This window comes from Pygoscelis adeliae, unplaced genomic scaffold (assembly GCF_000699105.1).
Source record: "Pygoscelis adeliae isolate BGI_AS28 unplaced genomic scaffold, ASM69910v1 Scaffold402, whole genome shotgun sequence".
Lineage (NCBI taxonomy): Eukaryota > Metazoa > Chordata > Aves > Sphenisciformes > Spheniscidae > Pygoscelis > Pygoscelis adeliae.
In genome coordinates this window covers 4,562,265-4,587,803 of record NW_008824411.1, presented here as the reverse complement: position 1 = coordinate 4,587,803, position 25,539 = coordinate 4,562,265, and the positions used below count along the sequence as shown (strand labels likewise).

General features: G+C 40.0%; 1 protein-coding gene across 1 annotated transcript in view; it reads left to right on the top strand.

The window, feature by feature from the left end:
• The first annotated feature begins 3,113 nt into the window (after positions 1-3,113).
• The window catches only part of MTA1 (metastasis associated 1), a 68,854-nt gene continuing 46,428 nt past the window's right edge, over positions 3,114-25,539 (top strand). The window contains exons 1-7 of the mRNA XM_009320691.1: positions 3,114-3,168; positions 3,386-3,453; positions 5,836-5,929; positions 14,764-14,890; positions 15,063-15,126; positions 21,592-21,709; positions 23,340-23,442. Coding sequence (XP_009318966.1) covers positions 3,114-3,168; positions 3,386-3,453; positions 5,836-5,929; positions 14,764-14,890; positions 15,063-15,126; positions 21,592-21,709; positions 23,340-23,442 — 629 coding nt within the window. The remainder of the gene's footprint in view (positions 3,169-3,385; positions 3,454-5,835; positions 5,930-14,763; positions 14,891-15,062; positions 15,127-21,591; positions 21,710-23,339; positions 23,443-25,539) is intronic.

Here is a 25,539-nt window from a genome sequence, read left to right as displayed (position 1 = left end):
ACAATTTAAGAGGAGTGCTCTCACCTGCTAAAGCATCGGTCTGGAGAGCAGTTTGTTGAACTTAACATTTCCGTTGTACATGTGGAACAGTGAGTAACTCAAGCATTTCTTTGTGCAGGATAGCATTTTAATTTTAGTTAAAGTATTTAAAGTCTCTCTGAAAAATGCAAATTACTCCCCTCTGATCTGCTCACATTCTGTTTTATGTGATTTGCAGTGTGCTCTGCATTACTTGCAGAAAGGAAGAAACCCTTTTCCAGGTAATTTGAGTAATGGGAAATAGGTCTCCATTAGTTGCATAGCTACTGGTGAGATGCTTAACATAGTTGTGGGATTAGTCTAAAACATGGATGAAATGTACTGGGCTGTGCATTTGTGATGTGATGAAGTCATCAGGCACTGGTCTAAGGATGCACCTCTACACTGTATCATGTGTCAGCTCTTGAAGCATCCCGCGGGACAGCTTTGGTTCTGCCTTTCTGCCAGCGGTATGCAGTTGGCTGTTTTGTGTGAGGTTCGTTTGCAGTTACTGATCACGGAGTGTGGGTTTGGGGATGTTCCTGCTGCTGAGCAAAACAAATGTTTTTGGGGTTTTATTATTCAAAACTGTTGGATATCACCGTGAGCTGTTCTTTGGTAAACCATTCATCTGTGATAAACTTTCTTTAAATCCATGCCAGATTTTACAATCAATAAACTGTACTTATGTGAAAAACTGAGTTAATGTTCACTTGAGGTAGAAAACGTGTCTGTGAGAATATATGCACATATGTTCACACAGAAAAGCTGTTAGAAAAATTATGTGAACTATGAAGATTTGTAATGGTCACCTGAAACCCATGGATTTAAAGTCAAGGTTATGTTTTCAAGGCAAAGACTGACATTTCCTTTAGTTATCATTTTTAATTTTCAGTCACAGTGTTCACAAATGTAAGATTTTTTTTTTTTTTTTTTTTGCATCGGCCTCAGCCAAGGTACCTGAAGTGAGGTGTAGCTGGTTGTCTTGGGAGTAATGAGAGGGGTGTAGGGGAAAGAACTCATCCTTCCTCCAGGTGATGGAGCCTTGAGGTGAGAGGTGGCTGGTGAGCTTGGAGGCACCTCAAAGCTTCCACGTCCTCCACTGCATTGCCATTGTAGGGCATGGGTGGTTCTGCTGTGGGAGAAAAGATTTCTCTTTACTCTGCTGATGTGTAAATTGCTTAATGCCTGTCATTGTTATTTCAGTCAGCAGTTGTTATTGCTGAAGCTGCCAAATATCTGTTTGGTTTGTGACTTCTGGTAGAGTTGGTCATAGTAATGTTGAGCCTGTTGTTTCCCGTTTGGCGTGCCGCACAGAGCGGGTGCTTGGGACTGGAAATTTAGGATCTGGTTACTTTGGTGTTTTAACCATTTCTGGGAACTTTCTTCTTCTACAAACCAAATGTCCAGTCTGAATTCCTTAGATGAGATCTTTCTTCAGTCTAAAGCCTGCAGGGAAGTGACATTTAAGAGGAAATGACTCTTGCAGTCAGGAAGAAAGTTTTGGAGTCACTGAGATGCGTGTTAGTGTGTGTGAAGATAGCTGATGATCAGTCTGAGAGGTCTGGAGCACAGAATGCACAAAAATATAAAAAATTTGGTGTAGTATTTCTATGCTTTATTATCCCCAGTTACGCTATGTATGGTTGAATAACCCAAGATGCGCACTGTTTTGAGTATTGGCATTGCAACCTCGTCACTCATCACTTCAACCAAGACCGTGTTGCGACTTCATTGTCAAGGTGTCTTTGCAACTCATATGACACGTTTTTATTTGGAAAGGCAAGACCTTGGGAAATTTCCACTCTTGGGATTGTAACCCCTGGGATTCTTGACTTGTGACCGCTTTCCTAAAGCAGCTCAGCCCTGTTGAAGGGACGTGAGGGTGCTTGTGCTGTTTGCAGTTACTGAGGGCTGCAGGTCCTGCTGGGTCATTTGCCCAGCGCTCGCTGCTGTGCTCTTGTGTCTCACATAGCAAGTAGCTTGGCCTGTTAACTCCAGGGAGACCTGTGGATAACGTGAGCTGTAAGCAGTAGTCTGGAAAAAATCGGTGTGTGGAGCTTGAGTAGCATTACACGGGGATTCAGAAGGGCTGCTGTAGGGACGTGATGGGTGAATGCCCTGGTGTCTCCCTGGCCACCCTGGAGATAAGAGGGGAATCGTTAACCCTCATGGTGCAGCTTTTGAGGAGCAGAGGCCCTGAGGGGTGTCTTCCTTCCTCTGAGCTGGGGAGGAGGTAACTATTTCAGGGAGATTGAGGCTACCAGCTTCAGTAGTTGTCCCTATTTACAAAAGGCTAGCACCACTAAACACCCATTCAGTGGCGGAGCATCATGCTAATGTGTTCACTGCAGATAACCTGAGTCGTGCCCAGGGGCTATGGGTGTTTTGCTCCAAACACAAATGGGCTGGGAAATCTGGAGGGAAATTGTCTTAAATTTAGTAGATAGTCTTGGAAAGAATCGTTGTTAGAGCTGGGCATAAGAGAAATCTGTAACATGCAAGGTCAGCACCCGAGAGCGGGTGGCTGCCTGCGGTGGGGAGGTGAATTCAGCCTTCTTTTTGCCTCACTTAAGGTTTAGGATTTGGCTTCTGGAGTATTGGGAGATAAAAGCCAAGTCCATTCAAGACTCTTGAGCTTCGGTTTCCTTACCTGTAAAAAGGAGTATTTAAGCTTGGAGCTCAGTAATTACCAAATTATTGATATGGCACTTCTTGATTTTTTTTTTTGAAGGCGCTACCTTGGGTAAAGAACTTTTTTCTCCTGTAACTTAAGCTGTTTATCCTGCTTGGAAATATGAGTATTACTGACCTGTTTGGCTTACTATATGGAGTTTTCTTGAGGGTATTCTAGGATGATATAGGTGTAAAAGACCAGGAAGTAGAGGAAAAGATGAGAGAAAGAAAGAATGAAACTATTTGTATTCTAAGTAAATGGGCAGTACGTGGAAGCTGAGCTGGAAGGGAAGAGGAAAGAGGAGATTGCATAGCACTGGTGAGAAGTGGCTGGATTTTGATGAGAAAGAAGAGGAAGCAAGTAAAGAAAACAATGTGATCAAAGTGGAAATAATCTGATCAGAGAGCGAAGGAAGATCATGTGCTTTGCTTTCCAGGCTGACAGTAGAGCTCCATTCCCCCCCGCCCCCGAAAGTGAGTTTCTGGCCTTCAGATCGCACTAATATATGTTCCTTATACTGGCATGGATTTTGTATTTCCTTGCTTAAAACCCTGGATTTAGTAGGAACATTTGAAATACTGCTTGTGCCAAGAAATGAATTTGGTATGGTGTCTTTAACAGGTATACATGTGAGGTTTTGATTCGATTTTTAGCAGTTCATCTTTTAAAGTCTTTTTTTCTTTTTGTCAGATTATGTCTACTTTGAAAATTCTTCAAGTAACCCATATTTGATACGAAGAATAGAAGAGCTCAATAAGGTAAACAAATTTTTCCATCAAGTCTTGGAAGTTAATTGAATTCATGATCTGTTTGATTTGATTAAAATCAAAACAATTCTTTAGCAGTTCTCTGGTAATTAGAAGCTTAAAAATACTTTTGTTCAGATACTTCTCTGGAATGCTTTGAGACCTGCTAGATTGTTCTCCCTTGGTATGAAAGGACTGAGCATCGATGGTAGGTCATTCTCAAGGTGATTATGCCCACCTGTAGGGCAGGAGATTTCTGCAGTTCTTCAATTCCGTGCCAGGATCATGCGATACGAAGATAATAGAACAGTTTGCCTAGAGGATGGAGAGCTTTGTAATTTGATCTTTCTTGGGGGAGACTCCTGCTCAACAGGAAGGTTTGGAGCTGTTATCTGCTTCCTCAGACTTTGTCTTTGCTGGTTGTCCTTTGGCCAGTGTATTATTTCATCTGCCAAATTTCCCTTTCATTGGATCTAAAAGGGAAGCATGATAGCTTGTATGTGGGGAGCCAGATGAAGTCCTCTATGCTGAAATTTTGCCTAGTTAAGGAGGGAATACTGTTCTGAAGCCATTAGCTGTGTCCTTAACGTGTCACTTTCTCAGGTTTAATAGCAGCGTGTCCATTTCAGCCCATACAGGAGGAACGTAATATTGCTGTTTTGGATTTGAATTTAAACTAACTGACTAAAATTAGGTCTTTTTCATCAGTGATGGAAAAACATGTCTTTCTAAAACAGTTACTTGGAAGAGAAAATTTATCAATATAATGACAAATAAAGAATCTGAAGGCTAGGACATCCTTGTACCCCCTTCTTTTTAGTGGTGGTCTTTTGCAGAAATACTTTGTCTCTCTTCCATTAAGGAAATGAGTGAGTTCCTAAAATATTCCCAGTGGGTCCATAGCCATGAGGTATCAATAGCTGTATTCCATCAGTTACAGGGTGCAGATTTGTTGATCACTTTCTAGGAGAGTATTGTTTTCCCCTCTTCTTTCCCTCTTCATTCTCCCCCCCCGAAAAAAGAACTTGCAGCCTGGATCTCTCATCTTAGTGCAACTCTTGCTTGAGCTGTCATTTCTGTGACCTACTCTTTGAAATGGGTCTTTCAGGTTGAAATGAATCATATATCTTGCGTTGCCTTTTTTCACTGAGTGTAAATGAAGCCTGGGCAATTAAATGAAATAGATAATTCTACATTGTAGCTGTCTGTGTTTTAACAAGATGGCTTCTGCCTTTGTATTTTAGTTCCTCAAAATTTAAAAGTTCTGAATTATTTAACAGAAAAGAGTAGAAATTCTGCAGGCTCTGTACCAAAAACTGATAGGCTGCAAGGGGAAATGTTTGTACATGTATGTATTGTCTGATTTTTTTTTTTCTTTGTGTTAGGAAAACTGGTATTATAAAAGATGAAACTTTTCCTCCATTCACATCTTAGCAACAAGCATGTATATCAGTTTTTATTTTGTTTCCTTGTGGAGAGATTGCTGGTCCACTACCTTTTTGCAGACTTCTTGGAGAGAAATTTGTATCTTATTCTTCTAGTTTCTTCAACTGTGTGCCATCATTATGGTTTTCAAGGACTCTTCAGTGGTAGGATACAACTCTTTTCAGTTACATTTTCATTATTTGTTGATTTATTTTAAAGACAGTAGATTGGCTGGAGCTGTTACAAACCAGTAGGTGTATTTCCCCTAGAGTTTGTATAAAGCCAGTTTCACAATTTGGCAGATACCATCTTACAAGAGATTCATCACCTATCTCATTTTAAGAGTTTTAAGAAAAAAATCCCAAACCCTTCAAAAATTCAGACTTTTTTGTATGTTGTCACTGGTGTAGAGTTTATTGCCTGGTGCACCTTCCTTGGTTCTCGTTTTGGAATGATTTTTTTGTGTTAGTCATTGTTTAGCTCACCAGTGCTGTCAGAGAAGTCCTTGCGATTTCTTTTGTGAAAGTAATAATGACTGGGTTCTTTCTTGCTTTCTTACTGTCCTACAGAGTTTGGAGAACAGCTTAAACCTGAATTCTGTTGTTATATTTCACAGTTATTTTTATTAGGATTTTAAAGATGCTTTTGAATTCTACTAAATGTAGGCATCACCTGAAAAGTAGCAAAGTGGCTTGTTAATATGTTGTAACTGCAGGTAAGTGTTTTTTCTCACTCCTTGAAACATCTGTAGCTGCTAAAAGGAGGGATGGGCCAAACTCTGTTTCCCTACCCTGGAAGGCATCACACCAGAGCTTGTGTGTTAGATAACGTGTGCAGCTGGAGGATGCTAAAAGGTGATGCTATGTAGCTCTTGTGCAAAATTCCAAATTACTTACGAAGTTTTCTAGTTCGGTGCGTACAGTTCAGTTCTTGATTTGTGCTCTTTTTTTTTCTTTTTTCCTGTTTCAGACTGCCAATGGAAATGTGGAAGCAAAGGTGGTATGTTTCTACAGAAGAAGAGACATATCAAGTACACTTATTGTATTGGCAGACAAACATGCAAGTAAGCTTGTTTGTGTTCAGATTGCTTCTACACAAAATTGCCAAACTTGGATAGAACTTTGATATTACAGTTACAAGTATCAATATTATTATTTTGAAATGTCCCTGTACATTGTCCTTCAGCAAATTGCATTATGTGTTTGTCTGACTTCTCTCCCTCTCCCTCTTCCCCCCCCCCCAACTTTTAAAACCTCACTTGGTGTATGGTTTGATTGTCATGGTAGGGACAGGATGGAAGTGTTCAGTTAGGGCTGAATAAAGGCATCTTATTTGCTTCATAGAAGTGAATTCCTTAATTTTTGGGATGAGGGGAAAGTATTTTCCCCATCTTATGCATTACTTCTCATGAATGATTTGGTTTGGTTACCAGATGAAAAAAACCCTCAAACTTTCTTTATGAGTAAATCAAATAGTCTGATCATAGGAAACCGACTTGAAACATGACCAACTTGAAACTTGGCTAACAGGAATTCTCTTTACATTTCAATATTAGTAATACTTTTTGTACTGACATAGCTTTTGTCTGAACATGCTCAGTAAATACATTTTAAAAGCACTGAATTTTAGGACATCCTATTGCTATTTTGAATACTTCAAGTCCTTTTATTAGGAAAAAATAATGTGTAGGCTGAGAGGAGACTTGAAAACTAGAACTTTTTTTTTCTGAATACCGTACCTTCTGATTTAAAAAAAATAAACATGAAGCTAAACTATCACAAAATTTAGGGGGTTGTTTGTGCTACCTTACTTTGTCCTCCTTTGCATGTATGCGTTGCATAACTCATTTCTTGATTTTTATTATTTTACAGAATGTTGTGTTAACTTACGTTGGCATGTACTCCTTTGCCAAGGAGGTCGGAGGCATGTGAGATACCTAGCTGAGTAGAGATGGAAGCTTACTTCTAAACAAAAATTTAGTGCTACAATTCTCTTTCAATTATAGAAACAGTTTTAAAATTGTAAAAAGTGCATACAAAAAATAGTTATGTGTCAGTATATATTAGATGTTTGCCTATATAAATCTGTAAGGCAAGATACTGCAAAAAAATTCAGATAGTTTTAAAAAAAAAAACCACCACACAAAATAGCTGAGAAGCTGCTGTGGATCTGTGCATTCTAAACTCAGAAGGGGCTGAGCATGGTGCACTAGCTGGCTCTCAAGGGGAGTATCCATCTCCAGGGGAGAAATAGTGCAACATATTACATGTCGCTGGGTACTTTATCTGGGGTGCTTCCAGCCTGTTTGACTCCATTCTAGTTGCCAGTGAAGATTAGATTTAGGTTCGTTACACCTTCCTCTGCCAGTTCAGCATCCCTCTCATCCCATCCTTGCGAGGTGATGAACACGGTACTGTACAAAACAGACATGTTGAAAGGAAGAAAAAGAATAAGCAGATGGAGTTAGTAAACTGTTTTTACTTATAAACAATGGAGTATGTGAGTTGTAGCTGTTCAGATTGCTTAAAATTTAGTGAAAAGCATGGACAGCCGTATCAGTCCTTGTATGTGCCTACAGGAAAGCCTTGAACTACATAAATGAAAAAGAAGCAATCAGATCTGGGCATGTCAAAATTATGATTTAGCTGCCAAGCATCATTGTCTTTTAATGTGGTTCTTGGTGTATATATGAACAGACTGCGATGTATATGTAACACAGATCTACATAGTTGTGCTACATGGGGATTGATTAAATCAGATATTCAGTTTTAACAATGAATATAATGTCTGGCTGTGTTCTCAGTGCTGTAGTGCCATTGGGGAAAACTTGCAGCAAAACGAGGCCTTTATTGATAAATTTGAATATTTTCTATTGTAGATTCAAGTCCAAATAAGTCCCTCTATTGCAACCATACCTTGGAAAAAAAGTCATGTGGCATTGAGATGAGATTTGGCTGTGTTGCAGAATTGTGGTAGCAGGCAAAGCTTTTTTGATATCTCTTCAGTGCAGCAGTACTCATTTTATCTGAGAATACTGAAACTTAATAGGAGCTTCACCATAAACAACATGACTATTGATTCCATCATCTGTGTCTCACTTCGCTAGATTTAGTAAAGGAAGCAGGTAGGAATGATTCAAAGAAACGCGTGTCTGAGACTGAAAATTAAAAAATATTTGAACCCATATACGTGCTTTTTGAACCTGCAAAGGCTGATTTCTTTTTGTGATAAGAAATTTAAGATTTTTTAAATGCAAACAAATAATTTATTGTTCATATGAATATGTGTTTGAAAGACAGGAAAATTCTTCTATAGCACAATCCTATTAACAGAGCCACCAGAGACAACTGAGGCTGTGTCTTAGTGTAAATTTCATTAGTAACTAACATTTTTTCCAGTATGTTTCTTTCTGGTACAGAGTAAAATTGCTGCTAAATGACTTCCGTTTATTTAGATATATGTGCTGTTGTGTGGCTTCCTTTCTTCTTATGGAGGGAGAAGAGAGTAAAATTAAGCTTTTGGACAGCCGTTAGTTCTTTACTCTGGAAAAAAAATACCTACATCCTGCATGATATACTGAAATTAAATTTTGTGGATGTTAAGATTCTAGTACAGATGCTCAACACTGTCACTGACTTTGAGTTCATTTCCATAAAGTCTCCTGTTGCCTCATTTTGATGCATTTGCAGTAGATGTACGTATCTGCATCGCTGATCTTTTAACTGCCTTTGTTCAGCTGATTAATGGAGCTTTCTGGCTGCAGACATTTCTGGATTCACAGTCTTCTGTTTAAGATGCCTTTATTTTAGACCTACTGTTGAGATCAATGCAGTGAGAGAACCAAATAATGGGAAGATATGGCCAGAACATGAATGGAAAAAGTATATGTATATTTTGTAATATTTTTTCTTGTCCAATAAAGGAAGGAAAAAATGTGATTGTGAAGTGAATGTTGCAAAGTTTAAAAAAAAAAAAGCGCACTTACTCTTTAGCTTGTATAATCCATCAGATATCTGAAACAGACAAGTCTGAGGTAGGTTGTCTTTTCTCTTAACTCTTTATAAAGAGAAATGAGTTGGAAGCACCTTATTCTGTAGTTGGTGACTGTAAATTAGTACCTGATGTATGCAACCTGATTCTTGGATTTCATCTGTGATCTTACTATTTTTATCATATGATATAAAGCTTGTCTGGGTTGTCCTATAAATCTTTCAGCCTTATAATGGCTTCCATACATTGTTAACACTTTTTATTCATAAGCCTCTTTAATCACCTCACAAATTATTCTAGGGAATTTCTCCACCTGTTTCTGAAATGAACCTGCTTCACCAGTAGGAGACTATTTAATGTTCTTGCCCAGAGACTTTGTAGTGGTTTAACGTAGAATATTGTGTGCAAACAAGATTTCAGGCAGAGCTTGGTGGAAGAGAAGTGAGAATGATAATTTACTCCTCAAGCTACAATTGGATGCTTTGACTATATATTTTTTTCCCTATATAGTTTCTATATAATGTCTTATATACTTTCTTACATAATTAAGTAATTGTTTCCAACAGCAGTAATACGATCTCCTGTCCCCCCTTCAAACCACCCACCCCCAGCCGCCTCCAGTTACTTGTGATCTGTTTGATGACCACAGTTTTTGCTTCATTAAAAACATTTATCCTGATTTGTAAAACAATGAGGTGACTAGTTTTGGTAGTGGTTGGAGAACTGAGTAGTTAGTGCCAGCTGGTTTGGCAGGTTTGTGGTTGGCTTTCAGCAGATGATGTTTGGGTGCCAGGCACACATGGCAGCAAGACTGCAAGACTTCTAAAAATAAATGTCTTGCAGTCGTGAGGTGTCATTACTCAATCAGTCCATGAGTTGCATGAGACCTGTGTGCCTGAACAGGTAGGGGATCTATTAAATTTGGTTTTTTTTTTTTAAATTTTAGATAACATCACTCTAAATGCAGTTTGACAATAGCTTCACAAATGAGGTGGTGTGGTTTTTTTTTTTTATTTCTTCCATTTTATTCCCCTTCTCCTCCATTTTTCTCCCAACACCACACATGCTGATTTAAGAGGAGTCGAGTTCGTTAATCCACTAATGACACTTTTGGCTCTGTTGTTATTGAGAGGGGGGAACTGTGATTTTTCTCTTCTGGGGGTGGTGCAGTGAGGAAAGATAAGCTAAGTGTCCAAAATAGTGTCTGTTTGCTCTGTATGCTACCTGTAATAGTGGCTATGGCTGCAAAAGATGATCACAAGAAGTTTTGGAAGGGATCATAGTGAGATGTCTTGATAATGTGGCAAACTCCTCCTGAAGTGTCAAGGTTTAAGGCTTTCTTTTTGTTAAAACTTTCACTGTATTTTCTATAGCTATGAATCAATATCTGTTTTTTGGTAGAGAGAAAATGAATGAGGCTGAGGCTTAATATAGACCATTTGAAACTGGACCTGGGAGAAGGAATGTGGTGTTGTATTGTTCTTTTCTTCAAATGCAACACTTCTGTAATGCCCTCCCAAGCTGCTTAGTTGAGCTGTTAAAGCACCAGGAGTTTAAGCTTCCTTCGCTACTGAAGGAACTGTTGTACAGGTCAATAGCACTGGCTTTACTGTGTTTCCCAATGTTTTGACCCCTTTTTTTTCCTTTTTTCTTTACATTTTGTTGTTAGTGATACCATGCTAACTAATAAGTAATAACATTTGACATGCCAGAGGGATGGGATGCCATCCAGAGGGACCTGGACAAGCTCGAGAAGTGGGCCCGTGTGAACCTCATGAGGTTCAACAGGGCCACGTGCAAGGTCCTGCATCTGGGTCGGGGCAACCTGGGGGTACTGGTGGGTGAAAAGCTGGACATGAGCCGGCAATGTGCGCTCGCAGCCCAGAAGGCCAATCATATCCTGGGCTGCATCCAAAGAAGCGTGGCCAGCAGGTCAAGGGAGGTGATTCTGCCCCTCTACTCTGCTCTGGTGAGACCCCACCTGGAGTACTGCATCCAGCTCTGGAGCCCTCAGCATAAGAAAGTACACGGACCTGTTGGAGCAGGTCCAGAAGAGGGCCACAAAAATGATCAGGGGGATGGAACACCTCTCCTATGAAGAAAGGCTGAGAGAGTTGGGGTTGTTCAGCCTGGAGAAGAGAAGGCTTTGGGGAGACCTTATTGTAGCCTTTCGATACTTCAAGGGGGCTTATAAAAAAGATGGGGACAAACCTTTTAGCAGGGCCTGTTGTGATAGGACAAGGGGTAATGGTTTTAAACTAGAAGAGGGTAGATTGAGACTAGATATAAGGAAGAAATTTTTTACGCTGAGGGTGGTGAAACGCTGGCACAGGTTGCCCAGAGAGGTGGTGGATGCCCCATCCCTGGAAACATTCAAGGTGAGGTTGGACGGGGCTCTGAGCAACCTGATCTAGTTGAAGATGTCCCTGCTTATTGCAGGTGGGGTTGGACTGGATGACCTTTAAAGGTGCCTTCCAACCCCAACTATTCTGTGATTCTACGATTCTGATTCTTCTGTTACTACAGACTGTCTCCCAAGCTGGACATCCTAGTGTGCTCTCTAGCCTAATTTTGGTATCTTGTTTGCCTTTGTGCATTTCCAAATTCTGCTATGTAGCTACTTGTACGACACTCAGAATGCAAAGAAAGAGCTGGTGCTTTCTACCTCTGATGTTGTAGAGAGCCCAATCTGATCTATAGCAAATTGCTATTCTTTCTAGTGTCTAGCAAATATTGGTGTTTAATTTTGCATCTCACACACCCGGTCATTGTAAATTACAATTACTGCCTCTTGGGTTTCTCCTGCCAACTCAAAGTTTACTCTTTCTAATTATTTTTCCCCATATATGTTAGCTTTCACATGAGTCTTGCTGTTTGGGTCCAATCTGCCTGTCTCTTGTTCCCAATATAAGTCGTCTTCAAGCTTTGTTAATGTGCTATTAATGATTCTGTCATCAAATATCAAATAATACTTAATCTAATACACTCCTTGCAGCATTCCACTGGCTACTTCTGCATAGGTAATATATTACTGTTTGTATTAAGACTAAATGTTTAGTTTTAAATCTGCATGAGCACATCTATCAAGCAGAGAGATTAATTTTGAGGTAAGGCTTTATGAGAGCATTGAAGTCCCAATATACTGCACCTACTGTATTCCCATACCACTTATTCAGCAGTACTGTCATAAACGCAGGCAAGTCTTTCTGAAAAGATTTTTATTTTTATATATATCTAAAAACATATGAGGTTTTTTGTTTGTTTTTTTTTAAAGACTGTGGTCCTTATTTCTCAGGGATTGCCATTCTCAAGGATGAAGTCTGCTTCACTTAGAGCTTGAGTGCTTGAACTGTAGGAGGGTGAAATGCAGATGTGTCAGACCGGCTTGTCCTGGAACCTGAGGCTGGGCCAGCCCCTGTTGTCATTTACAGTCTGACTTAAGCCTTTGCTGTCTGCGCAGAGGCGGTGAGGTGGTATTAGTTACGGTTTTTGTCAAAGCCACTTTTGCATGACTTCAGGGAGAGAGACAGAGAGGTTCCTGTGCTGGATCCAGCCCTGTATTCTCTCCTCCTTCCCTTGGTTCCGAATGCATTTGCCAGGTTCATTCTTTTCAGTACTAAATCATGGCTGTGGAAAAGGAGGGAAGATGCTTGTGTGGATTTTTGTTTGTTATTTCTTGGAATATTCCTACCTCTGTCTTCAGGAACTATGACAACTTTACGTCTGTGTGTGGGGGGAATTGTTTGTTACCTGTAGAAATACCTGTCTTTTTTTAAAAAAAAATTACGCCTTTTTATTTTGAAAGGCTGTGCATAGCAGAGCTGGCATAAGAAGAAAATATGTGCTTCCCACCTTCCTTATTTTATTACAAAAGCTAGACATATAAATAAAACACCAGTTGGAAAATGTGCCTAGCTGAAGGGATGCGGTTCCCAAGATTAGCTTGGTTGTGCTGGGTGGTTTTGTTTCGTTTGTAGATTTGATTGGCACATAGTGGTTAATATATTTTTTAAAAAGAAGTAGTTTTTAAAAGCTCTAGGCTATTAAATATAGTGAAAATATTAAGTATTTTAGGTTGCTCCTTATAGTATTTTTCCTGCATTACACAGTGCACTACTCTTATTCTCCAAAAACTGTTGTAAGTGCAGGCACAAATGCCTTTTCATTTGAGCATCCTTCAGTTTTTAGGCAGGTTAGCTTGGAACTTGCTGACTTGTTTGTGGATTGCTGCTGGTACATTTATAGTGTAGGTCAGCAGCCACAATATTAATTTTCAACTGAAACAGAATCCATTTCAGTAAATAAATTGCAGAACCACGAAACTGTGGCACAAATGTAAATTTGGTGTTCTAGTTCCTATGAAAATATTGAAATGTAAGTGCATGCTGCTGTATGCTTAACAGCTCATGTGGTGTAAGAGCTATTGTATGTTGCAGTCTGGTTTTATTATGCTACTATTTTTTTTCCTGCCTTGCTGGAGCAGCTTACCTGAGGGACATATAAACCACAAGTCTTTTTCCAGGACAGTAAAACAGTGATAAAATGTGGGGAACCTGAAGGGTACATAACTTTTTTGTCACCCCCTTTGGCATAATGGTGGCCTATTTAAAACTAAATGCAATTCTAGTGTTTTATAAAATGGAGATCTCTCCTTTCTGTTTGCTTTCTTTTGAGATAATTATGAGGATTACAGTTAACTAATCTTAAGGGTCTATCAATCATAACTATGCCTGTATGTGTTTCTGACTAGAAATGTTTCTTGGCAACAACTGTTGAATTAAGCTGCAGGCATAAGTCTGCTCTTTAAAAGAGTACTGCTGCCATAAAATTAGAGTTTTACTATTCATGTATGAGACTTTACAGCTCATTCTCCTACAGTCTGGGAACCTTTTCCCGTGGTTTTGGAAAAAGCAGTAACTGCCTTAATTTCATAGGGAAGGAAAAAGTCTGAGGTTTCCTTTCGCAGTCCTTCATCATGGAGAAGTGTTGCAGCTTTTTTGGAGTATTTTGCCTTCTACAGCTTTATCTTGCATAATTGACAGGATGCTTGCTAATAAACACAAAACATACTAATAATTTATTTCTTACAGGAAAGGTGCCTAGAGATGTTCTGGGTCCGTTGTGTATCGGTGTGGATGTGGTTTCATATATTGACTTTGGCATTCATTTAAAAACTGGTTGGATGGAGACTGGATAGCTCAAAACCAGAGATGGTGGATCCTGACTGCAGAATAAAGCAAGCTTTTGAAATGCAGGAGTTTTGCAGTCAAATGTGTGTGGTGTGGTAGGGTGGGGGGGTTGCAAGACTGGCCTTAGGCACTTGGTTACATTCCAGTTAATCTTGTGGCTGTGATCTATTGGCTGTGGTTGGGGTAAAGAGAATAAAATACACTAAAGAAATAAACTAACCTTTTCAGTGGGCATTTCCTGCAACAGCTGTTGAAGTTGGGATGAGACAGTCTGTGATATCCTGAAAGAGGAGTAGGGTCTAAGAGGCCTGGCAAAGAGGAAAGACTTCGCTTTTACTGCCTCACTCATCATGCGTCAGCTTCTTCCTGATGAATCTAACGGTGCAGTGATGGTCTCCAAGAGCAGCTCTCTTCAGAGCTTGTCTGTTGGTAGCAGATTTGTGTGACTTTCAGCTTGGTGAGCCAGTGTGACCTATGCGTACCTGGAATGCTTTGATCCCAGTGGTGAATAAATACAATTCTTCACAAGCATCATTTAAAGGATCTATACTAATCATCTAATTGTTCAGTTGGCTGAAATGTGAGGATTCTGATGAAGTTAGATTTAATCTAAATAATGTGTATTATTTAGCAAAGGTTTTGGAGCAGCTCATCCTTATTGGCTCAGAATCAATACTTGCACTGTTCTTGATGATCAATTTTGTCTCTTTATAACTAGGAGAAATGGAAGAAGAGATGGAAAATCCAGAAATGGTTGATTTACCAGAGAAACAGAAGCATCAGCTACGACATCGTGAGTTGTTTCTCTCACGACAGCTGGAATCTCTGCCAGCCACACACATTAGGTAATGATTATTTTCTTCCAGTGCTTTTTATTCAGAAACCAAATGGCATTATTATTATTCAAGTATTGTTCAATGTAAGGTTAAATTCTGTGTACAACTTCAGTAATACTATCTTGTGAATCACATGAGCATTTAAGATGTTTTTTCTCAAAATGTGTTTCTCTTTTTTTAGAGGCAAATGCAGCGTTACTCTGTTAAATGAGACAGAATCCCTTAAATCATATCTGGAACGGGAGGTACGAACCATTTTGTGAATTGTCAAGCTTGAACAGTTTATCCTGGCACAAGTTAGGATTGGTGGCTTTTCACAGGTTTTCTAAAACGAAGGTGGTTCTTTCATTTCTACATGTACTGTACAGGCACTGGCAGTGGGAAGCTTTAGGCTCCATACAATCCTCATTCTGAGATAAAACTTTGTGGATCTAGGGGCCAGAGCTGCTGTTTACATCCTTGTGACAGTAAGCTGCCTCTCCTTCTGTAAAGAGAGCCCTACTTGCTCATCAGCCCGGCAGTCTGAAAGTTCAAACCTTGGAGGCTCATGCCTCAGACAAGGCAGGGTGGGAGGTGGAGTAAATGTGAAGAGTGAGCGAGCCAGCAAGCTGTATTTCTATATATTTTGCTTTATCCTGAAATCTTACAGATTTATGTTTGTATGGTTTAAACTTGATCTTGCCTCAGATTTCTGAGAAGCTTAGTTCCTTGTTTTTTGAGTTCACTGTTCACTGTTGTTTACCTGTAGTCTTCATATGCCACCACAGACACTTAGGTCCTTGAAAAACTACTTGTCAGTTAACTTCTGAGTCCTGCAGAAATTTTCACAATCTGGCTATTTAAAGGTACCTCAAACTGAACACTTGAAACGGAATTGTGTTGCACTGTTAATCACTATTCAGAATATAAATCTTGGGTTTTACTTTTTCAGGTATTTTGGGATTTTAAAAATTACAATTGTAATTCTTTTAAATGTATTTATATACTTTTAATTGTGGGTAGACCTCTGGCTGTCAGCTGGGTTAGACAGTCTTGGAATTCGACAATCTGGGAGCTTTACTTTGGGACGTTAGCAAACAATTTCAGTATATTATTATTTGAATACATCTGCAAGCATTACATTTGCATTTGAAAACTTTACAAGATTTCCTCTCTTGTATAACGTTTTAATTAAAAACAGTAGGGTAACGGTCATTACCAGCCTGTAAAAAACATGGAGAAAACAGGTCATTTTTTGCAAGGAGCATACTGTAGTCTGTCTCATAGTTGGGTTTTCTTTTTAAATGCTTTTTTAGCTTTCTTTAGTATTTATTTAAGCATAAGATTAACTTTAATCTGATACTCCAGTTTAAGAGAATTTTAAACAAAGCACAGGGATTAAATAGTCGGGTTTCTCTTTGGAATGTGAAACCAAAAACATGTCGAGTCTTCTCAGGGCTGCCAAATGGCAGCGCATCAAACAAGGGCCGTTGTATTCAGAAATGCTTGTTACCAGCTAGCAGCCTAGGATATGCCAATTTGAAAGCAAAAGTTAATCAAAACTGAAATTAATTTAGATTTACTAGTACCCAACTTTTAAGTAGTATTCGTTCTCGATCGCTCCCAACACATTTTTATTATCACTAATGGTACAGGTAGGTACATTGAGACAGAGAAGGGAACTGGCTTTCTCTGATCGTGCAACAGCTCAGTTGCAGATGTAGGAATAGAAAGAGATTTCTCTTTTTCATCCTTTTGAACTCTCAAAAATGCAAGATGGGTGATGCGGGTTATTTTTAAAACTGAGCAGGCACTTACAGATTTCACAGAATGAGAGAGTTCCCTGAATGTGTCCTGTCACTTAGCACAGTATTTTGCTGTGGTGCAAACTAACTTGGACAGATGGTAAAGAAATTAAAAGCTCAGGAACACAAATGTGCTTGGGTGGAAGGTAAAGAGATTGAGAAAAGGCGATAGTTGTTGCCTGGTGAATTCATAGCACTGGATGGTACTGTTTTGAACTGTTTCTTCTGCCCCCCCCCCCCCCCCCCCCCCCCCCCCCCCTCAGGAATCTGTCATATGCCAATAAACTCTCTGATAGATCACACCAGATTGAAAAGAGCATTGCAGCATTTGAGGAAGGGCAGGTCCTAAGGAACAAATTTTGGAAGTGACTGTTGTCTTCAGTTGAGAACAGGAGCAGATGTTGGTGTCTTGGCTACATATAGTTCAATGCATTGCAATGAATTCCTTCATCATGCTGAGGGATCTGATTAAATGCATAGAGCTAGTGGCAGGACAGAAGTGTTTGCAGCAACATGGGAAATGAGAGACTTCCCCTGCTGTCATTTTGGTGTAAACTGGCAGATTCCCAATGAAATCAGTAACCCCCAATAATTCATATAATAGGATCTAGCCTACACTGGATCTATGCACAGAGGGTGGTATGCCTCCTAGAGATTATGTAGTTCCTCTTTGCAGAAACAGAGTTTTTAATTGCTTTAATTAGTCTGGACAGTAGATATTTGATTCTACTAGTATGTCTGGTGCTAATGAAATCTGTGGTAGGGAATAGTTATTTATAAGCAGTCTATTTTTAACAGTGCTGCTGTAACAATAATTTAAATGCTCTGAGCCCTATGTACAGAGCATAGACCCCAATCTGTTCTTTGCTTTCAGAATTTTTTGGTTTTTTTTTTTTTTTTTTTTTACATGGCTTCTGTCAATAAAGCCTAAACAGTTCTAGGGAATCTGTCATTTGATTTCATGTATCTTATGACCACTAAAAGTAGGTTTTCAGCCCAGGGCTGTCTGCCTTGAAAGGAGGTTAAACATGCAGACAGAAAATTTTAGGGAGATAATAAGCATAGCAAAATTACATTTGTGTTATCTGTTTTCCTCCTTCCACCCTCTCTCTGTCATCTTCCTCAGGAAGATTGCTCTGTTACATTTAGAGAGGGAGCTGAAGGGGGACTAGCAGTGACTTTTTTTACTGTGCCTGGCAAAATTGGTTTTGTAGCAGGAGCGAGGAATAGAGGAAAAAGACAAAAGGCAACTGGAAAGCCTGAATTTCCTGTAGATACTGCATTCCCAGGGAGTTCAAGAGAAGGACATAGCCAGTTACGGCAAAAGCATTAGATTTCCCTATTCTGCAGGAAACTATTTTATATGTACCATCTATTTTACTGCTCTGCTAGGATATATCCAGAGGCTTGGGTGAATTTTGCCTGCTGGGTGGATGTCTGGCATTTTGGTACCTTTTGCTACCCTCCCCCAAAGTAAAATCCTGTATAGTTAAAATATATTCCCTGCCTTCACCCAAACTGACTTCACGAAAGTAAGTTTGCAAGCTGTAATGAACTAACCACTATTTCTGTACTGTACCTTCACTTTGAGCCTGTTTTTCTTTTTCCAGTTCTTCTGCAGTTTCTTAGTGGCTCTGGTTCTTGGCTATAGCTACGGGTAGCTTAGGGGCTTGGGTAGGGAAGCTCTGAGCATATGTGTCTGTATAACACTTCGGAGAATTAGAAAGTCATGGTTTAATTTTAACTCTTGGCAGGTCATTTTAATTTTTCTAAACATGTTGGGTGTTTTCTGGGATCTGAAATTAAAAGAGAAAACCCTTTTTCTTCACTGCTGCAAACTCAGCATACACGTTTTGACAGCTAAAATGAGCATGGAGGATTTTGAAGAGCCATGTTATTTTGTTGTGAACATCACTCTTCTTGTGAAACCCTTCTAAAAAATTGTTCTTACCACATAGTGGTGATCAAGAGTTCACAAGCGCTTTAGAGTATACAAAGATCTGCTTTGTTCCTTAGACTATAGTTTGCATTGGCACTAAACTGACGTTTATTAATGCTTTCAGAAATCCCACTCAGTTTGCATGAGCTGAATTTCATGCTTCTATGGGGGAAGACGGTAGTGGTATTGCATTACTTCTGGGGATTACAGTCTGTCTTGTATTCACACTTGAGCCCCTAAACTTCCATCTTTTCTCTGTTGAGGAGGCTCTGGTTGGGGAGAAGAGCCCAGAGGCTTTTAATTCTTTCGCTGAACTTGCTTGATTTGAGACAAAACTGGACAAGTTATAAAAAGATGACCTGACACTGGTACAGAAAGATGGGTTTTATTTTGTAGAGAAAATTCATAGTGATAATCAATAAAAGAGAAGCAATAGGGCATCTAACAGTCAAATACCATGGGAGAAAGCCCCTCCACAATGAATGACTTTCCCTGGCCAAGAAAGACTGTGTTAAGAAATGGCCTGTAGAATTGGCCTTCTTGGGGCCCGCTGTGTTGTTATACTACAGTGTTTGGTTTGCATATTTGCTGGGCAATGTGCCTGAAAAGCATTAATGTTGTACTGTATATACTTTGTCTTACAGTTAGGTATCTTGGAGCTGGAACAAATAAAACACTATATATATAACATGGAAGCTTGCAAGACAAAAGCTTTTCCTACGTTTTATTTATGCAACAATACATTCTCAAAATATTGTAGTATCTTGAACTTTGCATATGTCAGGGAGCAAGAGACCCAGATTTTTTTACACAGCTATAATATAAATGAGTTTTCGTATACTGTGAAGCTCCCTTCTGTCGGTAGGTTGATGTAATTTGACCCTGGTACCTGTGGGAGTAGGAATCAATTCTGTCAAAAATGTCACTCATTTAGGATGCAACCGAATCCCCCTACCCCAAACCCAACCATAGACAACCCTTCCAGTTGACTTGGCTGGGTGTTGGAACAGCATTTTGCCGAGTGTTAGCTATGACTTTTGTCCTGTTATCATGACACAACATGAGATTGTTCTTGCCCTTGGAGTTTGTGCTTTCACCATGGGGAAATGGCATGTTTTCTGCTGGAGGAGGTTGGTGTGAACTCCTGTCTTGCCTTTTGTGCTGTGCTGTATAGGTGATACCTTATTGTGCAGTAGCTTTCCCAGGTAGCAAAGCAGGTTTGGCTGGCTTGCTGGGCTCTTTTTTGGCTTTTTTCTTCCCTTCCATAGATGTTGATCTCTTCCTGGAAAAATGCTGATTTTTATTAAAATCGGAGCAGAAAATACAGAGTTACCACGTTTAACACTTAAATTCTGTAATTGGATGCTGGATGCATTATACATGTGAAGAAAACACGGGAGACCTTGCCTCTGTGGCATCAGTCTTAGATTAATATGTTTAATGTGTAGGGCTGGGGAACAGAACAACTATGTACCTTTGAAGCCCTAGCCCACAGAATTTTTGTCATATTACTGGGGAAACTCACAGCGATTCTTCCTTTTTTGGGCTTTGTATGACAGATTGGGAGACTTTCTTTTCCCTTGCCACCTCTTCATGAAGATGAACAGGGCTTGAAACTGATGCTGGTTTTGTCCTAATTTTTGTTGCATGCTGTTGACACATACAAATATAGGGAAAGGGAGAATGAGGTGAGCATGAAATGAGATGTATTTAAACAGGGTGCCTGCTATTGACACGGAAATATGGGGAAAGGGAAAATGAGCCAGAAATCTGAGATGTCAAAAACGGCACATTGCACATGCTGTGTTTCTGTTCAGAAACACTTCTTTTTCCTGGTGAGGGTGTTGCTGTGGACGGAGGTTATGAAAGGTCTGTTATTTCATGTCCTACCAGCGCTCTCTTCCTGCCCCGTATCCCACACTGTACTTTCATGGAGCATACCTGGTCTCCGATGTGCCACTCAATAGCTATAGCTAAGTACTTATCCATGTAGAAAAGTTTAATTACTTACACTATGCAGTTTTAAGTAGTTAAAATTTTGGCTGTTTTCTTTCTCCACCCTGGCAGGACATTCTCATTCTGGTATGACTTCTTGCTTTAATTTTACACACCCAGGTAACAGAAGCCAAGCAGCTTTTTTAGCCTTTTTCTCATCTACTTGAACAAAACCAACAAATTAACGTATTGCCACCTGCAGCTAATTACTGCTGCTGCCAAATCTGCTACCCATCTCCCAATAACGAGTGGAAGGAAACATGGTGATTTAAGCTTAGATGGTGGCAGACAAGAAGTTGGTCAGCAGTGCATCCCTGTGACAAGGAAAGCCAAGCACATCCTGGTCTATATTAGCAGGAGTGTAGCGAGCAGATGGAGGGAAGGGATTCATCCCCTCAGCTCATCACTTGTGAGACCACTTCTGGAGTGCTGTGTCCAGCTTTGGGCCTCACAGCACGAGAGAGACATTGGCATACTGGAGCAAGTCCAGCAAAGACCACAGAGGGTGTCTGGGGCTTCATGTCTCTATGGGGTGTTTCGTTGGTATGGCTGTAACGCTCTGAAGTTACGCTTTAGTTTGTACTAATACTTCTGTGCGGATAAGTTGCTATCATCTAGTACTGCTATTTTGGTATATGGGAAAGTGCAATTTTGTGTTCTGAAACAGCTGATACTACTAAAAATTATCTCCTGGCCCTTTTGAGCCTCATTTGTGGAAGAGGAGCTTTGTTCACTTCAATGTCAAAGACTGTATATTAAGGGAACAGCTGCTTTTGAGGAGAGCTGTTACACTTATAATATAGAAGACAGTGGCAGCATTTAATATCAGGTTTTAAAACTGGTGGTTCACTTATTGTTTGTTCACCCAATTTTAAAATCTATATATAGGTAATAAAACCAAACTTAAAATGTAAAAGCTTGCTAGTATGTATGCAAAGCTGAAAGTAAAAGCTAATAACACTGTTTACTTTTTGCTCTTGTTTTATTTTTAGGATTTCTTCTTTTATTCACTAGTATACGATCCTCAACAAAAGACCCTACTCGCTGATAAAGGAGAGATTCGAGTCGGAAACAGATACCAGGCAGATATAACAGACTTACTAAAAGAGGGTAATTTCCATAATTTATTTAAATTGTCAAGAGGCCATGTCGAATGTGGCCACTTTTATGTGTGCAGCCTGCATAGGTGTGAGAGGTAGAGGTTTCCACTGCCAGGTCATGTGTACAATGATGGCCTGGTTTGTTGGTGACTGAAGCTGTTGCCCACTGAATGCAATTAGTTATGTCTCAAACCAGTCTTTAAGTGGGCGTTTGTCCAAATCATAAAAGTTGTTGAAACAAATTGAATTAATTGGCTCCCTCCGAGCTTGCACTCTTTTTATTAAGAGATTTCAGAATTTCCATGGGAAACACAAATTTCCATCGCGTCTGTAAAGCCCTTTGTGTTTTTAATCAAGCCTCACCTCCCTATAAGAACCCCTCCAAAATTACTGCCAATTAAATGCTGTCTCCCCTCATCAATTTGCCCATTATTGCTGAGTGCCTTTTCCTCAGAGCCCCTCTCCCCATCCCAAGTGTTGGCTGCCAGCCTAGACTTCTCACCTGCAGAACAGGCAGGAGGAAGAATTTGCTGGCCTGAATGTGTTGTGAGACCTCAGCCTGCCCCCACTGTGTCATGGAGCGGTAGGACCATGAGGACCCTGGCCCAAGGAAAAGGGCGTAGTAGCCAGCTAGTAACCAATACTAGTTACCAAATAGTAACTAACTTTAGATTTGTCTTTGCACTACCCCACAGATCCAACAATGGGTGGAAAAACTAAGAGGGATGGGGAATACCGGCATCTAATTGCTCCTTTCTGAGACCCATGCAATGCATGGGAGAAGGTCTGTTGGTATGCTCCTGAGAGAGCTGGGGTTGTGACCCACGTTGGAAGGACCTTCTCCAGACTGTATGGGCAGAGATGTGAAAGCAGTGAGATGCTTCTGTCCTTGCTTAGGAGCTTTGCTGGTACTGCTAGCCTCATGTTAGAACAGGCAAACAAATTGGTCAGGACTCTTGTTTAATTTGTCTATGAAACTGGTATTTATTCAGCAGCTGGGCAAGCCTCCTAAGTGAGGATGAACTAATTTGAAAGGCATTCTTTTCCCTCAGTGGGCCAACACGGGGATTCAGAGAAGGATAATCTCCAGATGTTTTAAAGGGAGCAGGAAAAAGAAGAAAAGAAAAAAAAGTCTCAGTAGCTCCTGTATTTTTCCAGGGTATTTTGGTTTGTGTAGAGTCAGGAAAATAAAAGCAAGAGAGTCTGATGCCATGATTACCCTCTTAGAAAGCAGCTGATGCAGGTTGAACCAGCTACTCTTTGCCTGCTCAGAGCAGCTGGGACTGTGTCTGTTTCCCTGGAACTGCTGCAAGGTAAAGGAGAAAGAGAGAGGAGCTGGGGAGAGGGGCTGAAGAGAGACTGTCTAGCTGGGAGAAGGATGTATAGTCTGTTTCCCATTACATGTATTCTTTGAAACCAGTTCTTGAAAATCTGATTGCTCGATTTAGACAAGCTGTGTTGCTGTGTTGTCGAGCTGAAATTGTCACAGACAAATAGGTGAATGAAATTTTCATGGTGGCTTCTTAGGCAGAGTAACTGAGATGGGTTAGCAGTTAAATTATTGTGAGATAAAAAAATCTAGAAAGTACTTTTATTTTAAAACAGCCATATCAAGCATTTCTAATTTGTTTTTCAACCAGGTGAGGATGATGGAAGAGATCAGTCAAAACTTGAAACAAAAGTTTGGGAAGCCTTTAACCCGCTAGTAGACAAGCAGATAGACCAGTTCCTGGTGGTAGCACGGTAAGAGCATTTTACCTCTCCTTTGAATAAGTAAATGTTAATAACTCTTCCAAGCACTTTTCATGTTCTTTTTGCTTTACTAGTATGAATGCTGGTTTTGGTTGCTTGATTCACTTGCTCTGTTTTGAAATGATGGACATTTTACATGCGTTCCTGGGAGTTGCATGACTTTAGGAACAGCTACTCAGATTTACAACTTAGCTAATCACTTTTATGAAAGAAAAGCAAATGGCATGTGAGAACTATCCTGTAATTGGTGATTTTTTTCAAATACTTTGGCCAGCATGCAGGAGGCTTAGTGAACTACAATTCTTGACAGTTCATTACTCTGTCCACTTTCTGCCTTTTCAAATCCAGTAACATTTTAACATCTATTAATAGTTTGCTAAGAAGTCTGGTAAAGTTTTTTTGATGCAGTGTGGATGCTTTCTAATGCCTAGATTCCAATAGGTAGGCACAATAAAGTAAAGCCCTGCAAATCTGTACAGATGGTGAAATGTGTGCTTTTATTTAAGCCCAAAGCAATCTTTGGTCAACTTTTCCTTTTTAAAATGTTTTTTTGAACTTTTTCATTGGTATGCATTTATATGAACAGAAGCCTATACTAAATTTTAGGCTCTCATAGCAACTGGTGACTGAATAATTTGGGGTGGGGGTGGGGGGTGGGTGAGTAACTCTCCAAATTCTGTGTCTTTTTAGGTAAGTTTGTAGGACTGTGGGAGGAAAGTGGTGTGAGTAGATGGGTAGTTGCACCTTTTGATGTTTTTAGTCAGTAGAGCAAGTTATCATTGGATATGGTTAGGAAAGGGGTATGTAAAGTTACAAGCTGCTAGTAGCATCTGGTTTGCTAGTCTTGAGAGTTCTGCTCATTGGCTGTGGTATCTGATAGACATGGACCCTGACTCGCAGGGCTGCCTGCTTCAGCCAAGGGCTTTAGCCCTGGAAAACAGAATTAAGCCTATATTTCAGATACTCCTAAATTGGGCCCTGGTTCTGTCAAGCCCTTTTGGTTCTTGTTTTTTCCCCTCTTGAGTTATCATGCTTTGAATTTCCTCCTGAACTTTCCTGAGTGTGGCATTGCTGTGCCCATTGTGGCGTAAGTTCATGGGATGCTCACCAGAGAGGCAACGCTAGAGCTTGTGGAACAAGGACAGGGCCCTCCAGTTCTGATTGAAGCTGCTGGATGATGCAACAAGGGTGCATTTTTATCAAACAGCAATAAATGTGTTTAACGTGCTGAATGATACAAGCTCGGGGAAATACTGGGGGGGGAGGAGGGGGGGAAGAATTGAGGTAAATGAAGGAGATGGTGAAATGCAGTGTTTTAAGTACTCAAGATGAGAAGTGTATATACTCAGAAATACACATCCAAATAGATTTTTCTATGTACTTTGAAGATAAAAACTTGCTATTATGAACTTTGGCCAAAATTTTAAAAAATGGCTAATCTGAATTGCAGCACTTAAAAACCTTTGCATGGCTGCTTGGGCCTTGTGTTGCGAGTCCAGTAACAGGAAGCCAAGAGTGAAACTAGGCTGGTTAAGATAAAATGTTGACTGCAGTCCAGATCAAAGAAAATCTTACAGTTCAGAATCCATTAATACATTTTTGCCTTTGGTTAAACATGTTCTGTTTGTGGTATAGACTTTTTTAAAGTTCATAAAATTCCTAGTGTTCTGGCTATGCTAAAGGATCGCCATAAAATTTAGGCTCTCGGAAGTTTCACTGTGCTGCTTACATGATATATTGCTGTTTCCCTTGACCTGTGCCAACAGTAAAGTCAAACTGGCTGAACTAAGTGATTTATGTGCAACAGATAAATTCTACTTGATCAGATGGACATAAGGAAATGGATGAAAGTGGGGAGAGGATAGTCTCCACCAGTGATGTGGAACAAACAGATGAAGGAGTGATGGGGAGAGCTGGAATATCTCCAGCAAAGGGTATTCCTGCTTCTTATGGGACCCTTCTTGACAAGGCTGTGGTTTCACAGTTGCTTCCAATCAAGTGAAGTACAGGACACCACCAAAAAGCTAATGACTTTTTCTGGGTTAATTTTCAGCCGGATTGATTCCAATTTCCACTCAGCCAGACAGT